This window comes from Arvicola amphibius, chromosome 5 (assembly GCF_903992535.2).
Source record: "Arvicola amphibius chromosome 5, mArvAmp1.2, whole genome shotgun sequence".
NCBI classification, from domain to species: Eukaryota; Metazoa; Chordata; class Mammalia; order Rodentia; family Cricetidae; genus Arvicola; species Arvicola amphibius.
Window position 1 is genome coordinate 46266047 of NC_052051.1, and position 23807 is coordinate 46289853.

At 43.2% G+C, this 23807-nt stretch overlaps 1 protein-coding gene across 1 annotated transcript; it reads left to right on the top strand.

The window, feature by feature from the left end:
- The first annotated feature begins 1832 nt into the window (after window positions 1-1832).
- Window positions 1833-23356, top strand: LOC119815199. Its single transcript, XM_042055138.1, has 11 exons — window positions 1833-1894; window positions 2546-2730; window positions 2940-3251; window positions 4673-4929; window positions 6417-6636; window positions 12083-12400; window positions 13821-14141; window positions 17647-17955; window positions 21154-21480; window positions 22488-22549; window positions 23321-23356. The coding sequence occupies exons 1-11, from the start codon at window positions 1833-1835 to the stop codon at window positions 23354-23356; spliced, it is 2409 nt and encodes an 802-aa protein (XP_041911072.1).
- The last annotated feature ends 451 nt before the right edge of the window (window positions 23357-23807 follow it).

Genomic DNA, 23807 nt, shown 5'->3' on the forward strand with positions numbered 1-23807 from the left:
AGTCTATTAGAGTGCACATCTGCTAAAATAGCTCTTAGGCCTAATAGGTCATGGAAATTGAATGCTAGGTGTCCCTAAAGCAAGCAAAGTCCTCCTCAGCTAGGCCCAGTCTTGCCCGTCTAGCTGCTGCTGAGATCAAACTCTTGGCACAAGCTCACAGCTTCAATAAGAGTCTGATAAAACACAAAATTAAGTACGAATGGGTCCCCCAAAACCCTATAGCATAGACCAGAAAAGGGACTCACAAGACGCAGCCGTGTAGCTCAGGAGCCGGTTTTAGCGTGGCATGGAGAGCTCAGATTGTGGACTAGGGGGCTTTCCATGCGTGGCCTAGGGCCACATGGAAAGGCCGCCCTACCTGGTGGAACCTCCAAGATGTTAGGAATTTTTCCTGACGTGAGCTCTCTGCTGATGCAAAAATCCCAATCAAACCAAATCACAACAAGCCAAATTAAAAAATATCCAGGTTTAATGGGATTCCTGTGCTCCCAGGTGGCCCTGAGGGGGAACCTGGAGGCCGCTAACACGACCACAGCGGGGAGGAAAAAAGAGACCACGAGGAAACTTTCCAGGGAAGCAGTTTAAATAGACTGACGATGTGGTCAAGATTTTGGCGGGCTTGTCTTGACTCTCCTCCGGGAAGGGGTCAAGACTTGGAGGGCACAGGGATGGGGCCTCCAAAGATGGAGGCCAGAGACTGGGGCTTACAATTGGGATAGCTACACAAGCTTGTTTCTTAGGTCCATTTGATTGGAAATTTTTTTCCCAACCTTTTACTCTGAGGCAATGTTTGCCTTTGAAGTTGAGGTGTGTTTCTTGTATGCAGAAGAAGGATGGATTCTGTTTTCATATCCAATCTGTTAGCCTGTACCTTTTTATAGGTGAGCGGAGTCCATTTATATTAAGGGATATTAATGACCAGTGATTGCTATCTCCTGTTAATTTAGTTTTAATTGTTGGTGATGTTTATTTGTGTGTTTTTCCCTTCTTTGGGATTTGCTGCTATGAGACCATCAATTGTCTGTGTTTTTGGTGATGTAGCCATCTTCCTTGGAGTTTCCCTCCAGTATTTTGTGTAGGGCTGGGTTTGTGACTAGGTATTAGTTAAATCTGGTTTTGTCATGGAATATCTTGTTTTGTCCTTCTATGGTGATTGACATGATAACTTTTTTATCTTCCACTGAATGCATTCTATTTGTAACGCTTTCCCCTGAGTTTTCTAATTGCGTTATTGTTTACTCAATTCTATCTTTATTACACCTTGAGCTTTCTTCAATATTTCTCTCTTTATTGGATTTTGGATTTTGTTCCTCATTTCATTCAGGTACAGACAATTTCTGGTGCATTTATTATTTTTCTTTTTAAGTTCATTGAGCTGTGTTTTTGTGTCTTCCTTATATTTCATGATTTATTTGATATATTTTATGATTGTTCTTTTAAGCTCTGTGCTCTGGGGTTCAACTATATAATTCACCATAGAGAACACGTTAGTGGGACTGGTGGGTTTGGGGAGCGAGACCTACTTTCTTGTCCTTCCATGCTTTTGGTGTTTTTGTGCTGTATCCTGAGCATGTGGACTTCTTTCTATGGTTGTGTGTCTGTTGTGAGATTCTAGGTGGCATTGGATTGAGTCAGGGCAGAAACTGAATGAATGGAGGCAGGCTGGGAACATCTGGTATATAATCATCTTATTAAGAATTAGGTATGGAAGCCGGGCGGTGGTGGTGCACACCTTTAATCCCCAGTGTTCAGGAGGCAGAGCTGACTGATCTCTGTGAGTTCAAGGACAGCCTGGTCTACAAGAGCTTGTTCCAGTAATTAGGCCTGGGAATATGGAGATGGTCCAGGGTTATTCAGGGTCAGGGGAACACAGTAGGCAATGGCTGTATGCGAGGTAAGTATCCAGAGACATGCCTGCAAGTGTAGACATAATACAGGGGCAGAGGGAGCCAGAAGGATATGTGAGGTGTGTGCCTGGGGCTGCTGCTGCTGCTGCTGCTGGTGGTGGTGGTGGTGGTGGTGGTGGTGGTGGTGGAGGTGGTGGTGGTGGTGTGTGTGTGTGTGTGTGTGTGTGTGTATCCCAAATACTTCGTTATCCATTCACTGTTGGAACCAGCAGGAAAAGACTGCGCGAGCCACAGACCTAGGCCTGCCCACGTGGAAAGCAGTACTGCAGTCTCGTGGACGGACCTGTGTTCTGAAGCCTCCTGAAGCCTTGCTGCCCGAGGCAGCCGAAGAGTGGTGCAGCTGGGTCATAGCTCGATTTCTCTGGCATATGTCCAAGCGTGTGCACTCTCTCTCCTCAGGCCCCAAATGGCATCGCCGTGTCCTCTCCCATAGATGGATTTATTCGTTCCTCCATTATTGTGGTTTTTCTTTTTATTATCTTTTTGCGACAGGGTTTCTCTGTGTAGCCCTGACTGTCCTGGAACTCGCTCCGTGGACCAGGCTGGCCTTGAACTCACAGAGATCTGCCCGCCTCTGCCTCCCGAGTGCTGGGATTAGAGTCATGGACCCCTACCACCCACAGTTTTGTTTGTTTCAGCTCAAGATGCCCTTTGTCACCACCCTGTAGAGTGACTCCCATGTTCTTATCTCTGCACATGCTGAGCTTCCTGGGGACACTCATTCCCCCACAGCACTCATATTTTATTGGCTGTTTTCTCGTTATGGTCCATTTGCATTCATCTCAAAGTCAGATATCACGGGACTATATTCCCTTGAGCATGGGTGCAGGGAAATGTGTTTTGACTTGAGTGGGCCATTGCTCTAAAGCTCTGGAAGAGTGACCTCAGGAAAAGGGAACTTTTTCATTACTCGTGAGACGGGCCTTGTTAGTGGTCACGTACTGTTGTAGATTGGGTTCTCCAACAATGAGAAGATAGTCACAACTGGTTTTTGTTTTTTGTTTGTTTGTTGTTTTGTTGTTTTTTTTTCAGCTGGGAAGCCTTTCATCTCTCTGGAGGGCCCAGAACAGAGGACAACCACTGCAAAGCCAGTGACTTTCACCTGCACCGCTGGCCTTTTCAGCTCCAGGAACCTCAGTGTCAACTGGCGGAAGGACAATAATAAACATCCAGCTTCAGCTCCAGAACTGGTGCCTATCAGCAAAGATGTTTACTATGTCACAAGCAAGCTATCAGTGGCATTGGCCAAACATGATATCTTTTCTCAGATCACCTGTGAAGTCACCCATGAGGACCTCGATGAGCCCCTAACAATGACCATCAATCTTTCCCACGTGATCCTAGGTGAGTGATCAGTGAAATACACGGTGGGACCACACTGGTAGCACGGAGGCTTTGCCCAAAGTCTCATTTTACAATGGGAAATAGAAATTGATCATTGCCAGCCTTGAACAGATGAATATGGATCAAAAGTACAGGTTCCATGGGCTGGCCAGCTGGGCTTTGATCTTAGCTGTGTCTTCTCATAGGCTGCCTAATATTGGCCATGTGTCTTAAATGTTCCGTGCCCCAACTTCCCTAAAAATTTAGAATAAAACCAACACATTCTTGGTAAGTTTCCTCTGAAGATTAAACCTGTTGTTCCTACTAGAACACCAAGAAGGAACTGTGCCTAATGCCCTGTAAGTCATTTACGAATGTTTGACCTTACTATTGTATGGATCCTAGCATTCTTCTTTAAACATATTTTTTCTATTTATATCCTTGTTAATGGTTAAACGTTTTTAAATACTTATTATTAGTGGGAGCTTGTGGTATAAGGCTTGTAATCTCAGTTCCTTGGGAAACAGGCAGGGATATAACAAGTTCCAGCCTGTAAGGGTCAAGACTAAGTTCAAGGACAGCCTAGACATTTTGTGAAATTAAATAAAATAAGTAAAAAATGGGACTGAGGATGTACTTCAGTGGTGGACTGCTTGTCTTCTATGCATAGGATCCTGAGTTCTGAGGATTCTTTAGCATTGTATAAAATATAATTCACTCATAAAATAAACATCTAATGAACATCTACTATATGCCAGGCACTGTTGCAGGTGTTGTGATTATAGAGTCCCTAATCTCGTGGGGCAATTCCTACAATAATTCCTTTAATAATTCCTATAAGTCACAATATGGAATATTTAAAACACAGACCAGATTACATATCCGTGTGTCTCCAGCTACGTTTCATGGATATTTATACTTGTCCCTATTTATCTTACTTGAAACATATAAAAAGTTATTTATTTAAAAAGGGTGAACTCGTGAACTCTCTGCACTTGGGAACTGTGAGAGAACTGCAGGAGATCAGGCTACTTGACTTCCAGCATGAACTGGAGATCTCATGGATTCTGTCCCCTAGCTGTAGATCTCCTGACAGCTTATGCTTTCTGAGGGAATGAGAGAGAGTTTTCCTTAAGGGTGTGGCCCTGGTAGGTCAAGCACGCTCCAGTGTCCCAAACCCACGAGCATATAGACAGCACAAATTAGACTAGCTGGAATAAAAGAAAAAAAAGAGAGGCTGAAGAGATGGCTTAGTGGAGGCAGAAGGCTCAGGAACTCAAGATCATTCCTAGCTACATAGTGAGTCAAAGGTCATCTTGGAATTCTTGGGCCACTGCCAACCAACCAACCAATCACATCTTAACAAAACGATCAAGAAACCCTGGGACAGGGAACTAAGACAGTAACAAAATTTCACCTGTTTACTTCCTGCTCCTGTCTAGTTATCCCTACACTGAAGATCACCACGGAGCCCCCGCAGATCCAAGATCATGCGCATCAAAGAGTGAACCTGACTTGCCATGTAAACCACTTCTACCCCCCAGTCGGGCAGCTTCTCTGGATTAAGAATAAGTACAAGATCCTGACTCTCAAGCTCTCTCAGGCCACAAAAAACTCCGATGGGACATACTCTCTAAAGCACACATTGCAAGAAGGTGCCATATCGGATGAGAGCATCTTTATCTGCATGGTGATCCAGGTAGACCAGCCTCCACTGAGGATCGGCATTACCCTGGGAGCCCAGACCCCCAGTAAAGGCAGAGGTATGTGTCTTGCCTCCTTTGTATCACCAGGGCATTGTTGCTATGGTATGTTCCTTCTGTATGCTGTAAATATGTAATACTCTCATTGGTTAATAAGAAATTTGTTTGATCAATAGCAAGGCAGGATAAAGGTAGGCCAGAAAAGAAAACTGGGAACTGGGATGAAGGTGGACAGATATAAAAGAGACATGAGCAGGCTGCCCAGAGAACCCTATAAAGCCACAGACCACGTGGCAATGCATAGATTAATACAAATAGATTAATATAAAAGTAAGAGCCAGTTAATAATTAGCCTAACCTACTGGCTGAGCACTTAGTAATTAATATCACTTCTGTGCATTTATTTGTGACCAGGCCATCAGGACAGAAAAGCTTCCTCGCTATTTACATTGCGGTTGAAGAGCTAGACTCTGGGAAACCCTTGGTAAAAGTAGAGAAAGGAAGCCCTCCCTCGTGAGAATGTTGTCGCATAGGCACGCACATCTGCACCCCCTTTCTTCCAGATATTTCCACCAAGAAATGAGTCTCCCTTGCTGCACTCATCATGTTGCAAGTTTCTTTCTTCTTAATCCTTGGTTGCAAGAAATCGCCAATGTTAAGGATAGTCGGGCTCCAAATAATGTGTGAGAAAGCAATTAACCAGGATTGTGAATTCAGTTGGATGTTTCTGGAAACCAAACTTAAAGAGCTCCAGAATTATCGACTACCTTACTAGGGAAAAGGGTCGCACAGCGTGGGTGTAAATCCCCCGTCACTCCCTTCTCTCTGCTCCTTTCCTTTCTTTCTATGCACAGGGATCCTGATTTCTTTCTTCCCTATTTCACGCTTTGCAGAATCACACTCTTCTCCCACAAGGGGGCACTGTGCCGTTACAATCCTGAGCTTCCTTGTTTGTTTATCCAGCTATGCTTCACACTCTTGGGAGAAGGGGCTGCTGTTCTGAAGCAGACCTGTTAGTGCAGGTGCACACTCAGGGAGAGATACAATAAAATGTCAGGCACGCGCAAGCCAGGGGACGGCAGCGTGTGGGCTTTTCCTTACAGTGCACGTGGGCTCTCTGCAGTGTATTGCAGAACAGGTAGCAGCTATCAGAGAAGGAGCGGAGATGCCAGGCAACCAAACAGCCCATTCTCACAGCAGGCTTCCACCTTGATTTCAATAGTCCTGTGCCAGAACCAGCCCTTTTCTGGTTGCTATAAGAATTCTCAAAGATAATGACCTCCACATTTCTTTTGGGTCCTGTTTTGGTTGCCCAGTAGAAATAAGAAAAATATGATTCACGCAGTGGGATGTATAGATCTGGGTGACACACCCCAGGATAATGCATTTTCATAGGAAGCAAGTCTCATGATGTTTTAACAAAGTTTTTCTATTTCATTACTATGGTGAGAACTGTATACAAGGCACTAACACATCTCTGTAGCTGTCCCTTCCCAAGCATCCCCAGATCCCTGTCCTCAGCACCAGACTCCTGTGCCCATCTCCTCACACCCTGCTCTATCTGGTTAGAGCCCTCAGAGCTCTCCCTCCATGTCACCTACAGAGCACCAAGCGCTCATCACCCACAGAGCAGGCACTGCATAGCAGTGGTCCTGCTTCCCCAGCTCACAATATGAGAGTGGGCAGGCAGCAGACAGAGGAAGGTATGAGTCACAGCCAGCAGCACTAGGCTTACAAAGCAGCTGTCAGATCACAAGCTCGATGTGGTGTTTATGTATGCTTCACTTTTTTTTTTTGCCACCTTAGAATGCAGACCTTAGGTTTATCACTAAATGCCTCTCAAATTAACAGCAACCTTAAGAGTCCAGCTCTTAAGGATCCCTCTCAGCGTCCAAATAAAGACAACACAATAGGCAAATGGAGCTAAAATCTGAGAACTAAGAAAACTACTTACAACACAGTCTTTCTATCCATGCTTCTTCCTCCTCCTCCCCCTCCTCTTTCTCCTCCTCTTCCTCTTCCTCCTCCTCCTCCTCCTTCTCCTCCTCCTCCTCCTCTTCCTCTTTCTCCTTCTCCTCCTCCTCCTCCTCCTTTTCCTGTTACAAATGCTCTCAGTAATATATACCCTTATAACCAGCAATTCTCCAGCCCTAGCAGCTTCCATGGCTAGAATTCTTTATCCCCATAAAAATCAGATAAGAGTTTTTACACATGGATCTGTGGCTGTCAGCTCAAAGGTGGGAGTGGTTTAGTGCACATCCAGTGAACTCCTTAATGGAGATAGTTAGTTAAGAAATGGATTAAATCATCAGGGAATTCTAGAGGGGAAGGCTAGTGCACTTTGCTGAATTTTTAGGTGGTTAGAGCAAGAACTAAAATGTTTAGCTTTCGGTAAAATTACAAATAAGGCATAAATTATTTTTTAAATAAGTGCACCACTTTTTTTTTTTTGTTCCAGCATGCATACAGGATATTGGGTAACCAGGCAACCTATGTAAATAATCAGGGTAAAGCTATGGCTCCTGGTTTGATAACACATTCACCAGATGGTGTAATTTCTATGGGCCTTCAGGTCTGGAGTTTGCACCTCTTGCTCTAAGCAATAGAAACAAAGTGGAGACCCAGGTCTCTAAATTATCAGTTCTAAATTAGCCGTTCTGATCATGGGCATTGTGGGTCTGTGTGTCAGCAGGAAGGAGATCTTTCTCTGGGTTGTGGTTAATTATCCTTTCTGCTGTCCTTGAGAGTTAAACACAAGCAGTAAATTTCCTGAACTAAAATCATCAGAAAACCGAGGTGAAAGTGAGCATAAGGAGTTAGGGATCTTTTAATGTAAGGTTAGTTTGGGGTCATTGTATTCCTTACCCATAAGTGAGGTAAAACCAGGGCCTGCTTATTCTTCTATCCATCTGAGCAGATATGAATTAGCAGATTTGGGCAAGATATTTTAAGATACTTGTGAATATCTTAAATGGAATGCTTTTACTTGGACTGTTGGTAAAGATAATTGTAAGAACGCAGATCTCTGTATTTACCTAGGAGAGAGAAATGAAGGCCTGGCAGTGGGAAACTGTTCTTACATGTAGGTAGGAGAATACAATCACTAAACCTCCCAAAGCACAGGAAAGAGCATAGAAAATGATCGAACAGTTTTGAACTATGGAAATTAATCCCCAAATTTGTAGCAGAAGGGGAACCAGCTACAGTGAAGAATCTACAGCAACAACCAGCCACTTTATTCACTAAGCAATAATTCCAGAAGACCCACTTTTTGGTTTGAAACCTTCACCCAAAGCCCCTGACTTTGATGAGTCACTCATAAAAAGATGGCTGAATAATTACTGTAAAATGTTGCTGCCTGTAGCATCAAATCCTATTGGAAGATATATACTTTTCTTTCTTTCTTTCTTTTTCTTTTTTTTTTTTGTTTTGTTTTGGTTTTTCGAGACAGGGTTTCTCTGCAGCTTTTTTTTTTTTTTTTTTTTTTTTTTTAGAGCCTGTCCTGGACCTAGCTCTTGTAGACCAGGCTGGCCTCGAACTCACAGAGATCCGCCTGCCTCTGCCTCCCGAGTGCTGGGAGATATATACTTTTCTTAAAATGTCACATCTGTCTATGCTATCCAGCTCCCACAATCAAGTGCTTAAACCTTGGTGATGTCTGAGAGCCCAGGTCTGCAGCTTTATTATGCATGTCCCTCTTCTGCATGCCTCCCTCCCCATCTTGGAGTTTATGTGTAAACTTTGCAGTTGAATGCATCAGAGTGGCCAATGCCTGTGTGACCCCAGGTACACAATTTCCTTTTAAATTTGTTTCATCTATCAATGAGAGATGCCAAGGATTCCCTTCCTTGGCTCCTGCATGGTATCTGAACACTGGGGCACAACTGAGCTTCTGCAGTGATTATTTCAAGTTTACATGGTGCCTGTCCCAGAGCTGGACTGAAGCAAGACAATATTAAAAATCGGAGATGTGGAGGCAGATTTTTTTGTTATAGGTATATATATATATTATATATATGTATATATAGGTATATATAGATTTTTGTAAGTTGATTTTGTATTCTTTTGCTTTGTTTACATTAATGAGAATTTCTAGAAGCTTTTTGATGGACCTTAGGGATCTGTTATGTATAAGTACAATAAATTCTATGAATGGACATCCGGATAAAACCCATATGCTCATCTCAATAGGTGCAGAAAAGGCCTTTGACAAAATTCATTGTGCCCTCATACTAGTCATAGAAGGATTTCATCATTACATATCTTCTGGAAATGGGGATAATTCAACTTCTTTTCTGACTGAACCCCATTCATTGTGTCTCCTGTCTTATTTCTCTAGCTAGTTCTCCAAGCACTATAAGGCAAGAACGGGGTGAGTGAACAGCTCTTGTCACTCCTGATTTTAGCAGGAGTGCTTCAAGTTCTTTTCCATCTAAGATGATGTTGACTATGGGCTTGTCACATGTGGCCACTGATGTCCTTCTATAATTTATATAATGAACACATATTGACCTTTTGTCAAAGACCTTTTTGGCATCTATAGAGATGAGCACATTATTTTTGTTTTGACATTCATATGATTTATTAAATGCATTGAGTACTTTATCAATCTTGCATTTCCAGGAGATAGCCAACTTGATAGTGGTAGATGATTTTTTTAAATGCATACCCATATTAAGTTTTCAATTAGTTTGTTGAGAAGTTTTGCATCTCTGTTCACCTTGCACATTGGCCTGAAGTTATCTTTATAGTTGTATCTTTGCCTGGTTTGTATGTAGAGTAACACTGGCTTTGTAGGAAAAGATTGGAAGTGTTACTTCTGTTTCTATTTTTAAAAAATAACTTAGGAGTATTGTGGTAGGTTGTGGTGGTATCTTGTTTGTGCTTTAACAAATAAAGCTTGCATGAAGATCAGAGTATGGAGCTAGTCACTAGTTAGCCATAGAGGTCAGGCAGTGGTGATACACACAGTTAATCTCGACACTCAAGAGGCAGAGTCAGGTGTATCTCTGAGTTCATGGCCACCATGGGCTTCAATGAGATTGATCCAGTCGAAAAGAGAAGCAGAATCAAGTAGCTGTGTCTCACACCTTTAATCCAGGTACCTGGGAGTCACACGCCATTAATCCCAGCACTGGGGAGGTGAAGACAGGAAGGGATATGGCTAGGGAGAGAGAAATATAAGGCAGGAGGAGACAGGAGGTCATTACATTCAGTCTGAGGATTCATGGAGACAGGATCATGCCCACTTTGGTCTGGGGATTCAGCAGAGGTGAAAGGTCTCACTAGTGGCTCCTTTACTTCTCTGCTCTTTTATTATTTAGACCAATTAGAATTTGAACTACTGTAGATCTTTGACAGTCTTGTACCATTCTGCTGTGAATCTGTCTTAGTCTGGATTGCTTTGTTTTGCTTGGTTTGTTATCTCTATTTTTATTACTGTTTCCATCTCTGTATTTGTTTTGGGTCTATTTAAATTGTTTATCTCTTTTTGGTTCATCTTTGGTGGTTTGGGAGAATCTAGAAATTAGTTTATTTACTTTCTTACAGAATGGAGTATAGATTCCAAAGGTATTCCTTTATAATCTTCCAGATCTCTTTGGTTTCTATTATAATGTTTTCCTATTCATATCTGGTTCTGTTGCGCTAGCTTCTTTCTTTCAACTGATTGGACTAGCAGTCTGTCAATCTTCTCAAAGGATCACCTCTCAGATTTGTAGATTCTTTATACTGTTTTCTTTATATATTTTCTTGATAGCTAAATATTTTAAACCAACTTTATTATAAAAACCGTATAAAATTACACACCGAAGTTAGCTAGACCCAACATCAAGACTGATCAATGAACTTTTATACAGTTAGGCTATCCATTTTGAATGGAAGTTGTGTAGCTTCATTGGACTTTACACTTTCAATACTGAATATATTTTATATAGTCACCTAACCATCAAAATAAAAAAATCCACAACAGAGGTGAAACTGAAGCAATTAAATATTGTACCCCATCTCATAAGTCGTATCCATTACCTGCATTCATTCCTTTCTCTTTTCCTATCATACAGCCTTTCTTGTTCTCTTCTCTACTTTGTTTACATATATGCATAAATGATTGGTTAGATTCCACCTACGAGAGGGAATATGCAGTTCTCTTCAACCTGAAGTTTTGTGATCTCACTTAAGATTATGCATTAGAAGTCCGTCCATTTTCCAACAGATTTTGTGATTGCATTTTTCTTCAAAGCTCAATAGCACAAACACGTGGTATGTGTGTGTGTGTGTGTGTGTGTGTGTGTGTATCCCAAATACTTCGTTATCCATTCACTGTTGGAACCAGCAGGAAAAGACTGCGCGAGCCACAGACCTAGGCCTGCCCACGTGGAAAGCAGTACTGCAGTCTCGTGGACGGACCTGTGTTCTGAAGCCTCCTGAAGCCTTGCTGCCCGAGGCAGCCGAAGAGTGGTGCAGCTGGGTCATAGCTCGATTTCTCTGGCATATGTCCAAGCGTGTGCACTCTCTCTCCTCAGGCCCCAAATGGCATCGCCGTGTCCTCTCCCATAGATGGATTTATTCGTTCCTCCATTATTGTGGTTTTTCTTTTGTTTTATTATCTTTTCGCGACAGGGTTTCTCTGTGTAGCCCTGACTGTCCTGGAACTCGCTCCGTGGACCAGGCTGGCCCTGAACTCACAGAGATCTGCCTGCCTCTGCCTCCCGAGTGCTGGGATTAGAGTCATGGACCCCTACCACCCACAGTTTTGTTTGTTTCAGCTCAAGATGCCCTTTGTCACCACCCTGTAGAGTGACTCCCATGTTCTTATCTCTGCACATGCTGAGCTTCCTGGGGACACTCATTCCCCCACAGCACTCATATTTTATTGGCTGTTTGCTCGTTATGGTCCATTTGCATTCATCTCAAAGTCAGATATCACGGGACTATATTCCCTTGAGCATGGGTGCAGGGAAATGCGTTTTAACTTAATGAGCCTTTGCTTTAAACCTCAGGAAAAGGGATAATTTTTATTACTCATGAGACGGGCCTTGTTAGGGTTTACATACTCTTGTTTATTACTGGTAACTCTAACAATGAGAAGGTGGTTACATCTGGAGTTTTTTGTTTGTTTGTTTTTTGTTTTGTTTTTTTTTTTTTCAGATGGGAAACCTTTCATCTCACTGAGTGGCCCAGATGAGAGGAAAAAGGCAGACACTTTAGATTTAGTTCCTTTTAACTGCACCGCTGGCCCTTTCAGCTCCAGGAACCTCAGTTTTAACTGGCTGAAGAACAATAATGAACTCCCAGCCTCAGCCCCAGAACTGGTGCCCGTCAGCAATGACTCTTTCTACGTCACAAGCAAGGCGTGGATACAACTGACCAAACAAGATATCTTGTCTCAGATCACCTGTGAAGTCACCCATGAGGACCTCGATGAGCCCCTAACAATGACCATCAATCTTTCCCACGTGATCCTAGGTGAGTGATCAGTGATACACGGTGGGACCACACTGGTAGCACGGAGGCTTTGCCCAAAGTCTCATTTTACAATGGGAAATAGAAATTGATCATTGCCAGCCTTGAACAGATGAATATGGATCAAAAGTACAGGTTATGGGCTGGCCAGCTGGGCTTTGATCTTAGCTGTGTCTTCTCATAGGCTGCCTAATATTGGCCATGTGTCTTAAATGTTCCGTGCCCCAGTTTCCCTAAAAATTTGGAATAAAACCAACACCTTCCTGGTAAGTTTCCTCTGAAGATTAAGACAGTTGTTCTTTCTAGAACACCAAGAAGGAACTGTGTCTAATGTGTGGTAAGTTGTTTATGAGTGTTTGACCTTACTACTGTATGGACCTAGCATCTCTCTCTAAATATATTTGTCCTATGCATACCATTGCCAATGTTCAAAATTTCTAAATATTTATTATTAAGGAGAAATTGTGGGATAAGGCAAGTAATCTCAACTCCTTGGGAAACAGGCAAAGATGTAACAAGTTCCAGACCTGTAGGGGTTAAGACTGAGTTCAAGTCCAGCCTAGACAACTTAGTGAGATAAAATGAAATAAGTCAAACAACAGAGCTGAGCTTCTCCTTCAGGGGTGAGGTGCTTGTCTTCTATGCATTAGATCCTAAGTTCTGGGGAATCATTGGCATTGGGTAGAATATTATTCACTCAATAAATAATGAACAGCTTCTGTGTGCCAGACTCTGCTGTAGGTATTGTGATTATAGAGTCCCTGATCTTGTGGGGCAATTCACTTTATTAATTCCTATAATCATATGTCACAATATGGAATATTTAAAACACAGACCAGACTACATATCCACGTGTCTCTAGCTACACTTCATGAATATTTGTCTCAGGAATACTTGTCCCTACGTATCTTACATGAAACATATAAAAAAAAAACTTGTTCATTTAAAAAGGGTGAACTCGTGAACGCTCTGCACTTGGGAACTCACAGCAGCTGTGAGAGAATTGCAGGAGATCAGGCCACTTGACTTCCAGCATGAAATGTAGGTCTTCATGGACTCTGCCCCATAGCTGTGGGTCTCCTGGCAACTGGTGCTTTCTGAAGGAATGAGAGAGAGTTTTCCTTAAGGGTGTGGCCCTGGTAGGTCAAGCACGCTCCAGTGACACAAGCATATAGACAGCACAAATTAGACTAGCTGGAATGTAAGAAAAGAGGAGCTGAAGAGATGGCTTAGTGGAGGCAGAAGGCTCAGGAACTCAAGATTATCCCTGGCTACATAGTGAGTTCAAGGTCATCTTAGAATTCTTGGGAGCCTGCCAGTCACCCAATCAATCCAATCTTAACAAAACGATCCAGAGACCTTGGGGCAGGGAGATAAGACAGCACCAAAATGTCACCTCCGTTTGCTTTTTGTTCCTATCTAGTTGTCCCCACAGTGAAGATCACCAAGGAGCCCCCAGAGATCCATGAAGCTGCGCATCAAAGAGTACACTTGACTTGTCATGTGAATCACTTCTACCCCCCAATCAGACAACTCACCTGGACTAAGAATAATAACAAGATCCTTACTGTTGAGTACCTGCAGACCACCAGAAATTCCGATGGGACATACTCTCTAAAGCACACATTGCAGGAAGATGCCACATCGGATGAGAGCACCTTTAGCTGCTGGGTATTCCAGTCTGACCAGCCTCCGCTGTGGATGATCATCACCCTTGGAGCACAGCACCCCACTAAGGGCAGAGGTGTGTGCCTTGTCTCCTTTGTGTTCTCAGGGCATTGTGACTGAAGGGCTAGAGACTCAGGGAAACCCTTGGTAAAAGTAGAGAAAGGAAGCCCTCCTTAGTGAGAATGTTGTGGCATAGCCCCAGCCACCTGCACCCCCTTTCTTCCAGATATTTCCACCAAGAAATGAGTCTCCCTTGCTGCACTCATCATGTTGCAAGTTTCTTTCTTCTTAATCCTTGGTTGCAAGAAATCGCCAATGTTAAGGATAGTCGGGCTCCAAATAATGTGTGAGAAAGCAATTAACCAGGATTGTGAATTCAGTTGGATGTTTCTGGAAACCAAACTTAAAGAGCTCCAGAATTATCGACTACCTTACTAGGGAAAAGGGTCGCACAGCGTGGGTGTAAATCCCCCGTCACTCCCTTCTCTCTGCTCCTTTCCTTTCTTTCTATGCACAGGGATCCTGATTTCTTTCTTCCCCATTTCACTCTTTGCAGACTCACACTCTTCTCCCACAAGGGGGCACTGTGCTGTTACAATCCTGAGCTTCCTTGTTTGTTTATCCAGCTATGCTTCACACTCTTGGGAGAAGGGGCTGCTGTTCTGAAGCAGACCTGTTAGTGCAGGTGCACACTCAGGGAGAGATACAATAAAATGTCAGGCACGCGCAAGCCAGGGGACGGCAGCGTGTGGGCTTTTTCTTACAGTCCACGTGGGCTCTCTGCAGTGTATTGCAGAACAGGTAGCAGCTATCAGAGAAGGAGCGGAGATGCCAGGCAACCAAACAGCCCATTCTCACAGCAGGCTTCCACCTTGATTTCCATCTAGTCCTGTGGCAGAACCAGCCCTTTTCTGGTTGCTATAAGAATTCTCAAAGATAATGACCTCCACATTTCTTTTGGGTCCTGTTTTGGTTGCCCAGTAGAAATAAGAAAAATATGATTCACGCAGTGGGATGTATAGATCTGGGTGACACACCCCAGGATAATGCGTTTTCATAGGAAGCAAGTCTCATGATGTTTTAACAAAGTTTTTCTATTTCATTACTATGGTGAGAACTGTATACAAGGCACTAACACATCTCTGTAGCTGTCCCTTCCCAAGCATCCCCAGATCCCTGTCCTCAGCACCAGACTCCTGTGCCCATCTCCTCACACCCTGCTCTATCTGGTTAGAGCCCTCAGAGCTCTCCCTCCATGTCACCTACAGAGCACCAAGCGCTCATCACCCACAGAGCAGGCACTGCATAGCTGCCCCAGCTCACAATATGAGAGTGGGCAGGCAGTAGACAGAGTAAGGTATGAGTCACAGCCAGCAGTGCTGGGTTTACAAAGCAGCTGTCAGATCACAAGCTCGATGTGGTGTTTTTGTATGCTGTCTTCTTTGTCACCTGAGAGTATGCTTGTCACAAATCATTTCTCAAATCTTATTGGAAGGTTTTTACTTTTCTGGAAATGTCATATCTGTCTATGCCATTCAATTCTGACAACCAAGTACTTATACTTCAGTGATGTCTGAGAGCCCAGGTCTGCAGCTTTATCATGTATGTCCCATTTCTGCATGTCCCCATCCCCAGCTCTTGGAACTTTATCTTTTCTTGAGCATCTTTCAGGCATTTACTGATATATCCTTTAAGTTCATTGGGCTGTCTGTGTCTTCTTTAAACTCTTTGGATTCTTCAATGACATTTATAATTTTTCCTTTACATTTTTCCCCATGGTTCATCTAGGTACCCTTCAGTGGGAAATGTTTCTATAGTACTAGTGATTGTTGGGGCTGGGCATGCTGTCTTCGTCATTCACAGCTGTGATCTTGCTATTCGATCTAGGCATGTGGATTTCTTTACCTGGTTGTGTGTCTGAAGTATGATTCTTCCCTGCTTCCTGCTGGGATGGTGCAAGAACTGAATGGCCAGAGCTAGACTTGGGTTCAGAGATGGAATGGTTAGTTTTGGTTCTGAGTAGGCTTACTAGGAAGATCCACTGTGAAAGCTGTGCTTCTGGAGCTAGATGCGTGCAGATGGCTGGGGGAACTCATCGGGAAATCCAATGGATGACTCTTGCTCCCAGAACTAGAGCTGAGAGTGTAGGAACGCCACTTGCAGAATTGTGGGACTCTTCAAGGAAAACCAACCCATGAGCCTATGTTTAGCATTTTAAAGATAATAACAACCCCTCAAGTGGTCCTTTGAGATTTTAATGTTGTTGTTGACACTTTTAAAGTGGCTACCAAGCATCAGGCATTCAACACCACCTTCCTTACTTGTTAACCCCAAGAAATAAGATTCACCCCACTTTGTTAAAGAGGAGTCAGAGGCATGGAAAGTTAAGTTGTTGGGGCGTGTGTGTGTGTGTGTGTGTGTGTGTGTGTGTGTGATACAGATGTAGTTTGAGTGGATCCCAAAGTCTCAAGTCTGCCTATGGCATTAAGAGATTTCCCTTAGCACACCAACTCCAGCCTGACAGTGAGGGAACCAGCATAGAACCAAACTAGGCCCTCGAATGTAGGTGACAGTTGTATGGCTGGGGCAGACTGTGGGGACACTTGCAGTGGGACCAGGATTTATCCCTACTGCTTATACTGGCTTTTTGGAACCCATTCTCCTTGGAGGGATCCCATGCTCAGACTAGATATAGTGGGGATGGCCTTGGTCCTGCCTCAAAGCAATGTGTTAGGTTTTGTTGACTCCCTGTGGGAAGCCTTACCCTTTCTGAGGAGTGGATGGGGTGGGATGGGGTAAAGGTGGAGGAAGCAGGAAGAGAGGAGGGGGTGGGAACTGGGATTAGTATGCAAAATGAGAAAAGATAGATTTTTTTAAAAAAAAATTAATTAATTAAAAATAAGAGAAATTTCCCCTTAGCAGTGACTGAAGGAAAGACTGAGTATAAGGTCAGAGGCCTAGACCCCGGGGCTAGACTACCTGGTTTTGAACTCCTGGTTGTGCCACTAATTACAGACTTGGACCTGTTCTTCCATCCATTGCTGGCTCCTTTTTCTTGCTTGTGAACTGGGGATGTTGACAGCTACATGTAAAGTTGCTGGGGGAGGGGGATTTGACAAATTCTAGAAGAGCCTGAGAGCCTGGAATTGCTTGCTATGAGCGTTTTCTATGTGGTGTTATCTTCTGAGCTACATGGAAGAGCCTGGGAGCCTGGCATTGTTTGCTATGAGTGTTTTCTATATGGTGTTGTCTTCTGAGCTACACGGAAGAGCCTGGGAGCCTGGAATTGCCTGCTATGAGTGTTTTCTATGTGGTATTGGTCTTCTGAGCTACATGGAAGAGTCTGGGAGCCTGGAATTGCTTGCTATGAGTGTTTTCTGTGTGGTTTTGGTCTTCTGAGCTGTGTATTCTTTGGCCTTATTGTTTGTCATCTGCAAGCAGCTACAGAATCCTCCTACCAGCAGGAAATATCCAAATGTCTATGAAAGAGGAAGTGATGGGACTTTGCAAGGGGGGGGGGGCGTTTCCAGGAAACTGTTCGTACTGGAATTTGATGTGAAGTGGAGCATCTCTTCTTTCAGGAAGGAAAGACTACGCTAATCACCTTGAAGGCCCCCTGCAGCGGTATTCACCAGGAACAAGCATCCAGCTGAAGTACACGTCCTCTGAGTTACCAACACGTCAGGTTACTGTGACCTGGCTCAAAAACAACCATAGCCTTCTCCAAACCCAGACCAATGTCTTATCCAGTGGAGATGGCTATAATGTGACTAGCAGTGTGCTTGTCCCACTGGAGAGTGACGACATCCTCTCCTCAGTTCTCTGCCGGGTTGAGCACAAATCGTCAGTGGTTTTCCAGAAGGTCGTCACCCTGGACCAGTACCTCCGTGGTAAGACGTTTCTCTTTCTGGATAAGGTAATGCTGAGATAGGCTATGGGCTGCTCTTGGTGTCAGTTTATTAGTGGAGGAATGGCCTTACTTGGTGATGACACCAGAAACAGAATCTGTGACGTTCTTAACACCATACTCTGCATAGAAGTGGCATTTGCTGCTGTCATAACTACCCGTATTAACTCAGAATCACTTTCTTCATCTGGAAAACAGATAGAATGTCTACCCTCTGGGATTTGGTTATAGTATTGGTATTTTATAGAAAGAATACTAGAAGGGCTTGGTGAGCTTCTAAAGTGTAGGGACTATGTTGTCCTGAGATCATTACGACCTGGATGAGAGTCTGATTTTTCCTTTTCTTTGATCTTCACAGGATGCGCCAGTGCTTGGTAGATCTGTAAAATCAGGGAGATCATGATGTCTCACGCCTAGGAACAAATTTAAAGGTTCAAAACTGACCAATAAAAAACTAACTACCTAAAGCCTATAAGACTTTCAAAATTTACAAAATATTTCCTTCTCATTTTTTTGTATCTGCACAATAGAATAAATATGCTATCATCGTGGAAGCAACCCTATCGTTTTACATAAACAAAAATACTAATATCACCACCTCCAGAAAGCATAGTTCACAACTGATGCACCACATCATGGGATGGGGGTCCAGCCCTACTTAATTGGTCCAGGTATCTTGTACTCTTTGTCTTATTCTTAAAGGTGACAGATTCACACACGAAAGCACCCAGTACTGAAAAGCTGTTGAGCGAATGAATGATCTCTGCCCAACTCTATTTATGTATTCAGGTTGCTTGTGTTATCGGCCTTGGTATGTTTGGATATCAAATAGGAAAAGGTAGTTCAGGGAGGCCTCTTTTTTATTTGTTTGTTTTACATCCCAAGTACAGTTTCTTCTCCCTCCTCTCCTCCCAGTCTCTCCCCTACCTCCTCCTCTCTCCCCCCATTCCACTCCGATTCCTTTTCTATTCAGAAAAGAGCAGGCTTCCTATGGATATCGACAAGACATGGTATATCAAGTTGTAGTAAGATTAAGCACCTTGCCTTGTATCAAGGCTGGGCAAAGTGACCTAGTATGAGGAATAGGGTCCCCAAAGCAGATAACGGAGTCAGACAGCCCCTGCTCCCATTGTTAGGAATCCCACAAGACCAAGCTACACAACTGTAACATATATGTAATGTGCCTAGGTCAGTCCATGTAGGCTCTCTGGTTGTTGGTTCAGTCTCTGTGAGCTCCTATGAGCCCGGGTTAGTAGATTATGTTTCTTTGTGATTCCCTTGACTCTCTGGTGCCTACAATCTTCTCCTCCTCTCTTCAGCAGGATTCCCTGAACTTGTCTTTATGTTTGACTGTGGTCTGCATCTGTTTTCACAAGTTGCTGAATGAAGCCTCTCTGATGACTATGGGGCTAGGGACCAATCTGAGGTATAGCAGAATATCCTTAGTCATCATTACATTGGCATTTTCTCCAGTCATGTTTGGTTCTCTCCTGGGTCTCTAGGCCATCCACTCTGGGTCCCGGCAGTGTCAGGGGTGGACTCATTCTCATGGCGTGGGTCTCAGGCTGGACCAGTCATTGGTTGGCTACTCCCACAGTCTCTGTATCACCCATATCCCAGCACATCCTATAGGCCAGACAGACTGTAAGTCAAAGGTTATGTAGTTGGCTTGGTGTCCCAGTGTTTTCACTGGTAGTCCTGCCTGATCACAGGAAGTGGCCAGTTCAGCCACATATCCTCTTTCGCTAGGAGTCTTAGTTGGGGTCTTCCTTGTAGATTCCTAGGAGTTTCCCTTGTACCAATGTTCTACCAGACCCTGAAATGACCCCCTTTCCAGTCTGCTCTTTTAGTTCTCCTCCCATCCCACCCCACCTGATCCCTCATATCCCTATCCCCACCGTCTCCAGTCCACCACAAAACCTCTTCTATTTCTCAGGGAGGCCTCTTTAACCAAGTATTTCTTATATAGTTCCCTGGAGTTAGTACAATTGTGTAAGGAAGAAAAGTCATAGAACATAGAAATGTTCACAAATGAATTGATTACTTATCAGACTAGCTACCGTTTCAACCTTTTCTTCTCCAGCTAGGTTTTCTGTTGTCTTAGGTCTAAAAGCAGGACTTTCAGGCCTCAAACCCTGAGTTCCTTCAAGTTGTAATACATAGGACTTACATTATCTACTCTAGACAAAGAGGTGAAATTTGCCTAATTTAGACGTCTGGGAGTTTATTTGGCCTTAGAAAAATGTCTTAATTTCAAAATCTCAGAAGCAGAGCAAAGGCAGCTTACACAAAGTCTGGTTGGTTTTGACATCAGTGTAGGGCCCAGAACCTAGAGCACCCAGCCTTCAGCTTAGTATGCTGTTTCTACCGTGATGCTAGAACCTAGAGCACCCAGCCTTCAGCTTACTGTGCTGTTTCTACCGTGATGCTAGAACCTAGAGCACCCAGCCTTCAGCTTACTGTGCTGTTTCTACCGTGATGCTAGAACCTAGAGCACCCAGCCTTCAGCTTACTGTGCTGTTTCTACCGTGATGCTACTTCACATGAAAACTCCTGTCAAGGATCATAATGGGGTTTCCAACCCTGTGCCCATTGTCTGCCGTTGTGAACACATTGTAGTGTATGCTGAAAACTCCAACCAAATCCCTTCTAGAAGCCATCAGATACTAATTTCAGAAAACTTATAGTTAGGTTATCACTATAATATAACAGTAGACATTCTGTCTCTGAAGTAACCCCAAGATTTGCTGCATGAGACACTGGACAAATTATTTAACTTCTCCAAACTGAAGAGTCTTTTTTACTACATAAAAATCTTAGTATCTTGGTCTCTAACACCTAGTATCTGTGAATCTCCAAATCTTGGTATTATCAAGTCATAGAGTAGGCCAACTGATTTGTAGTTTGCTAAGTGGGTTTGATACATTTTCTATAGCTTAAAATGAAAAGAAGAAATATTGGGATGGAGCTTATCAACCCATCTTTCCATCCATCTATCCAAACCTGAATTACCACTCTCATCCCAGCATGCATTTCTCCATTCACGCACCTGCTAACCAATACCTGAATCTTTATTTGTGGCAGGCACTGGGCTTGGTCCTAGCAGACGACCTCACCCTCAAAGGACTTCCAGTAGATTTCCTGCAGTAATTATTTGCTTTATATGATTTTTTTGTTTCAGTTCCTCCTACAGTGAGAGTGTCCCAGTCTTCCACTCTCTCCAATCTGGTGACTGTTACTTGCCATGTGCAGAGATTCTATCCACAGAATGTGTATCTCACCTGGCTAGTGGATTGCCGTGTGCTCAAGAGACTGGAGCAACCTACACCCAAGAGGAATAAGGATGGGTCCTACACCCTGGAAATCTTGCAATCGATAAACACATCAATGCAGAGGCCTGATCAAGTACTCACTTGCAAGGTAGAACACGAGGCACAACCTCCCATCCAGGCCAGCATTATATTTTCTACACCATCCTATATCACGTCCAAAGCCGTTGGGAGCCTAAGTAAGTTCATTTCTCTTCTCTTATGCATATTGGGGTCACCTTGGTTTGCTCATTGCACTACAGAAGACACTAGGAAGACAAGGAGTTATGGAACTCATTGATGTCTTGTCCAGATTAGGAGTCTGTAGTTCTGTGAATAGGCAGTGGCTTCCTTTAGAGTGACCACCCAGAATGGTTCTTTCATTTCCATTAGGAGAATGTTCTACCAGTTGAACCTCGTTGAAAATGCCCTAGAGAAAGTTTAGCATAGTGCTGATCCATGAGATCATGATGTTTGTCACTAGTGGCCATAAAATGTTTGTCACTAAGAGTCTGATTTAAAGTAGTCTCAGAAGTATGGGGGTAAGCTTGCCTATACACCATTCTATAATACTTAAACAGTCATATCTGGAGACAGCCTTATGCCCACTCTAATAATAATTAATTATTTATTTCTACTTAGTTATTTCACAAACATATAACCTCTATTCACCAGTCTATAGGATGTGAATCAGGTTTCCTAATTTATAGAAGCCTTTTGAGGGCTAGATGTTAATATACAATGTCTATATAATTGATAGATTGTCTATACTAAATGCCAGCCATTACTATTATCTGAATTTATATACATTGCTTTCAAATTAATTTCCAATAATTATAATTGTGTTAAATTTAGGCAACACAGTCAACCATCTCTCAGAAATCCCATTTCTTCATCTATCAGATGTTACTGATAATGCCAATGTTCTACGATTACAACAAAGGTTACATTAAGTGACCACTAGACTATGGGGACAAAGCATTGATTATATTCATGCAGGCACATTGGTGAATGTCAGATCTTTAAGCAGTGTTTGTTGGAAAAATTCAAGGTAATTCACAGGTTCCTTATCTCTGGGAGCTAACTGTAGAGCAATGAGCCCAAGGATGAGACGAGAGTTGGGAAATACGTAGGACCACCCAAATCACTAAGTCGTTTCAACTCACATGGCCCCATTCCTTGATCCCCTTTGCTTTGTGTATTTTAGGTTCAGAAAAATCTATCCATATTTTTGTGGCTTTCCTCCTATGCTTCAAGTTACTTCTGGTGGTGAGTGCACTAGCTACCTACACGTATAAGCGGTGGAGCCTGTGACTGGTGAGTTTGAAAACCGGCCTTAGTGCTTAGAAAGAGAGGTCACAGTCATGGCCATGGGTAGTAGAGGACTTTGGAATAAACACACAGAGGTCACAGGCTATGCCTTCAAAGCTTCCCAAAAATGATATCTAGCCTCAGGAGGAGATTGTAAATCTCCTCAAATACCATTTGGAATTCTTAGAGGCTCCCCAACTGTGTTCACAATTGTGTAGTATCCTGGAGTTGGAAAAATTTTCTAGTATGTTTCTTGGGATTCTGGGCCTAAGAGTTGAAGATGTAAAAATGAAATAATAATCAAGACCTAAACTCCAAAGAGTCTGCCCACGTGTTGTTAAATTTTACTATGATGTCAACCAATAAGACACATTGAAAAATGGACATACTAAGTGGAGGAGAATGTACATATGGAAGAGAGGCCAGGACTCAGAAGGAGGTGTAAGATATAGTACATAGAGGCTTCATTTCAGATATTCCTTTAATAAGTGATTCAGGAGAGAGAGAGACAGAGACAGAGAGACAGAGAGAGGAGAGAAAGGGAGAGAGAGAGAGAGAGAGAGAGAGAGAGAGAGAGAGAGAGAGAGAAGAGAAGAGAGAGAGAACTGGTCACTTAGTGTGCTCTCCACAAATAGTAGTGGAATTAATACATGAATGAAAAAACAAATGAGCAAATGACATTTCCCACTTCCACATGGTTACAACACATTGCTTCCTACCCTCTCTAAGGAACTCAAATGGAGAGAAGATGCAAGGACCTGTTGACCCAAGACTCCTGCCCTTCGCTCTTCCACCTTCTCCATAGGTGCGCTCCCTGCGTACACTGTCAGAGATGGACTTGGGTTCCTTAGGGATGCTTCAGCCTTGAGATGCTCAACTTCAGATGAGCTCTGCTTCCATCCAAAGGCAATTCAATGACAAGGGAAACAGATGTTCGCAGTCTCTGACTGTGGCCAACCCTTAGTTTCCTAGTTTTCACTACTCTGTATAATTTCCGCAAGTGTGATTTAATTTTAGCAGACACAAAGCTTAAAATTACTAGAATGTTAAAGAAGTATTTTCCTATCTAGAAATGGATAAAAATTTAAAATATCTCTGGACACATTATACCGTTTTGCAAAAACATTAACCTTTTGTGAAGGGGAAGCTGATATCTTCTTCAAGTTTCTTTTAGAAATTGCCCTGCCTCTGCTGGTTTTCTTTCTCAATCATGGTT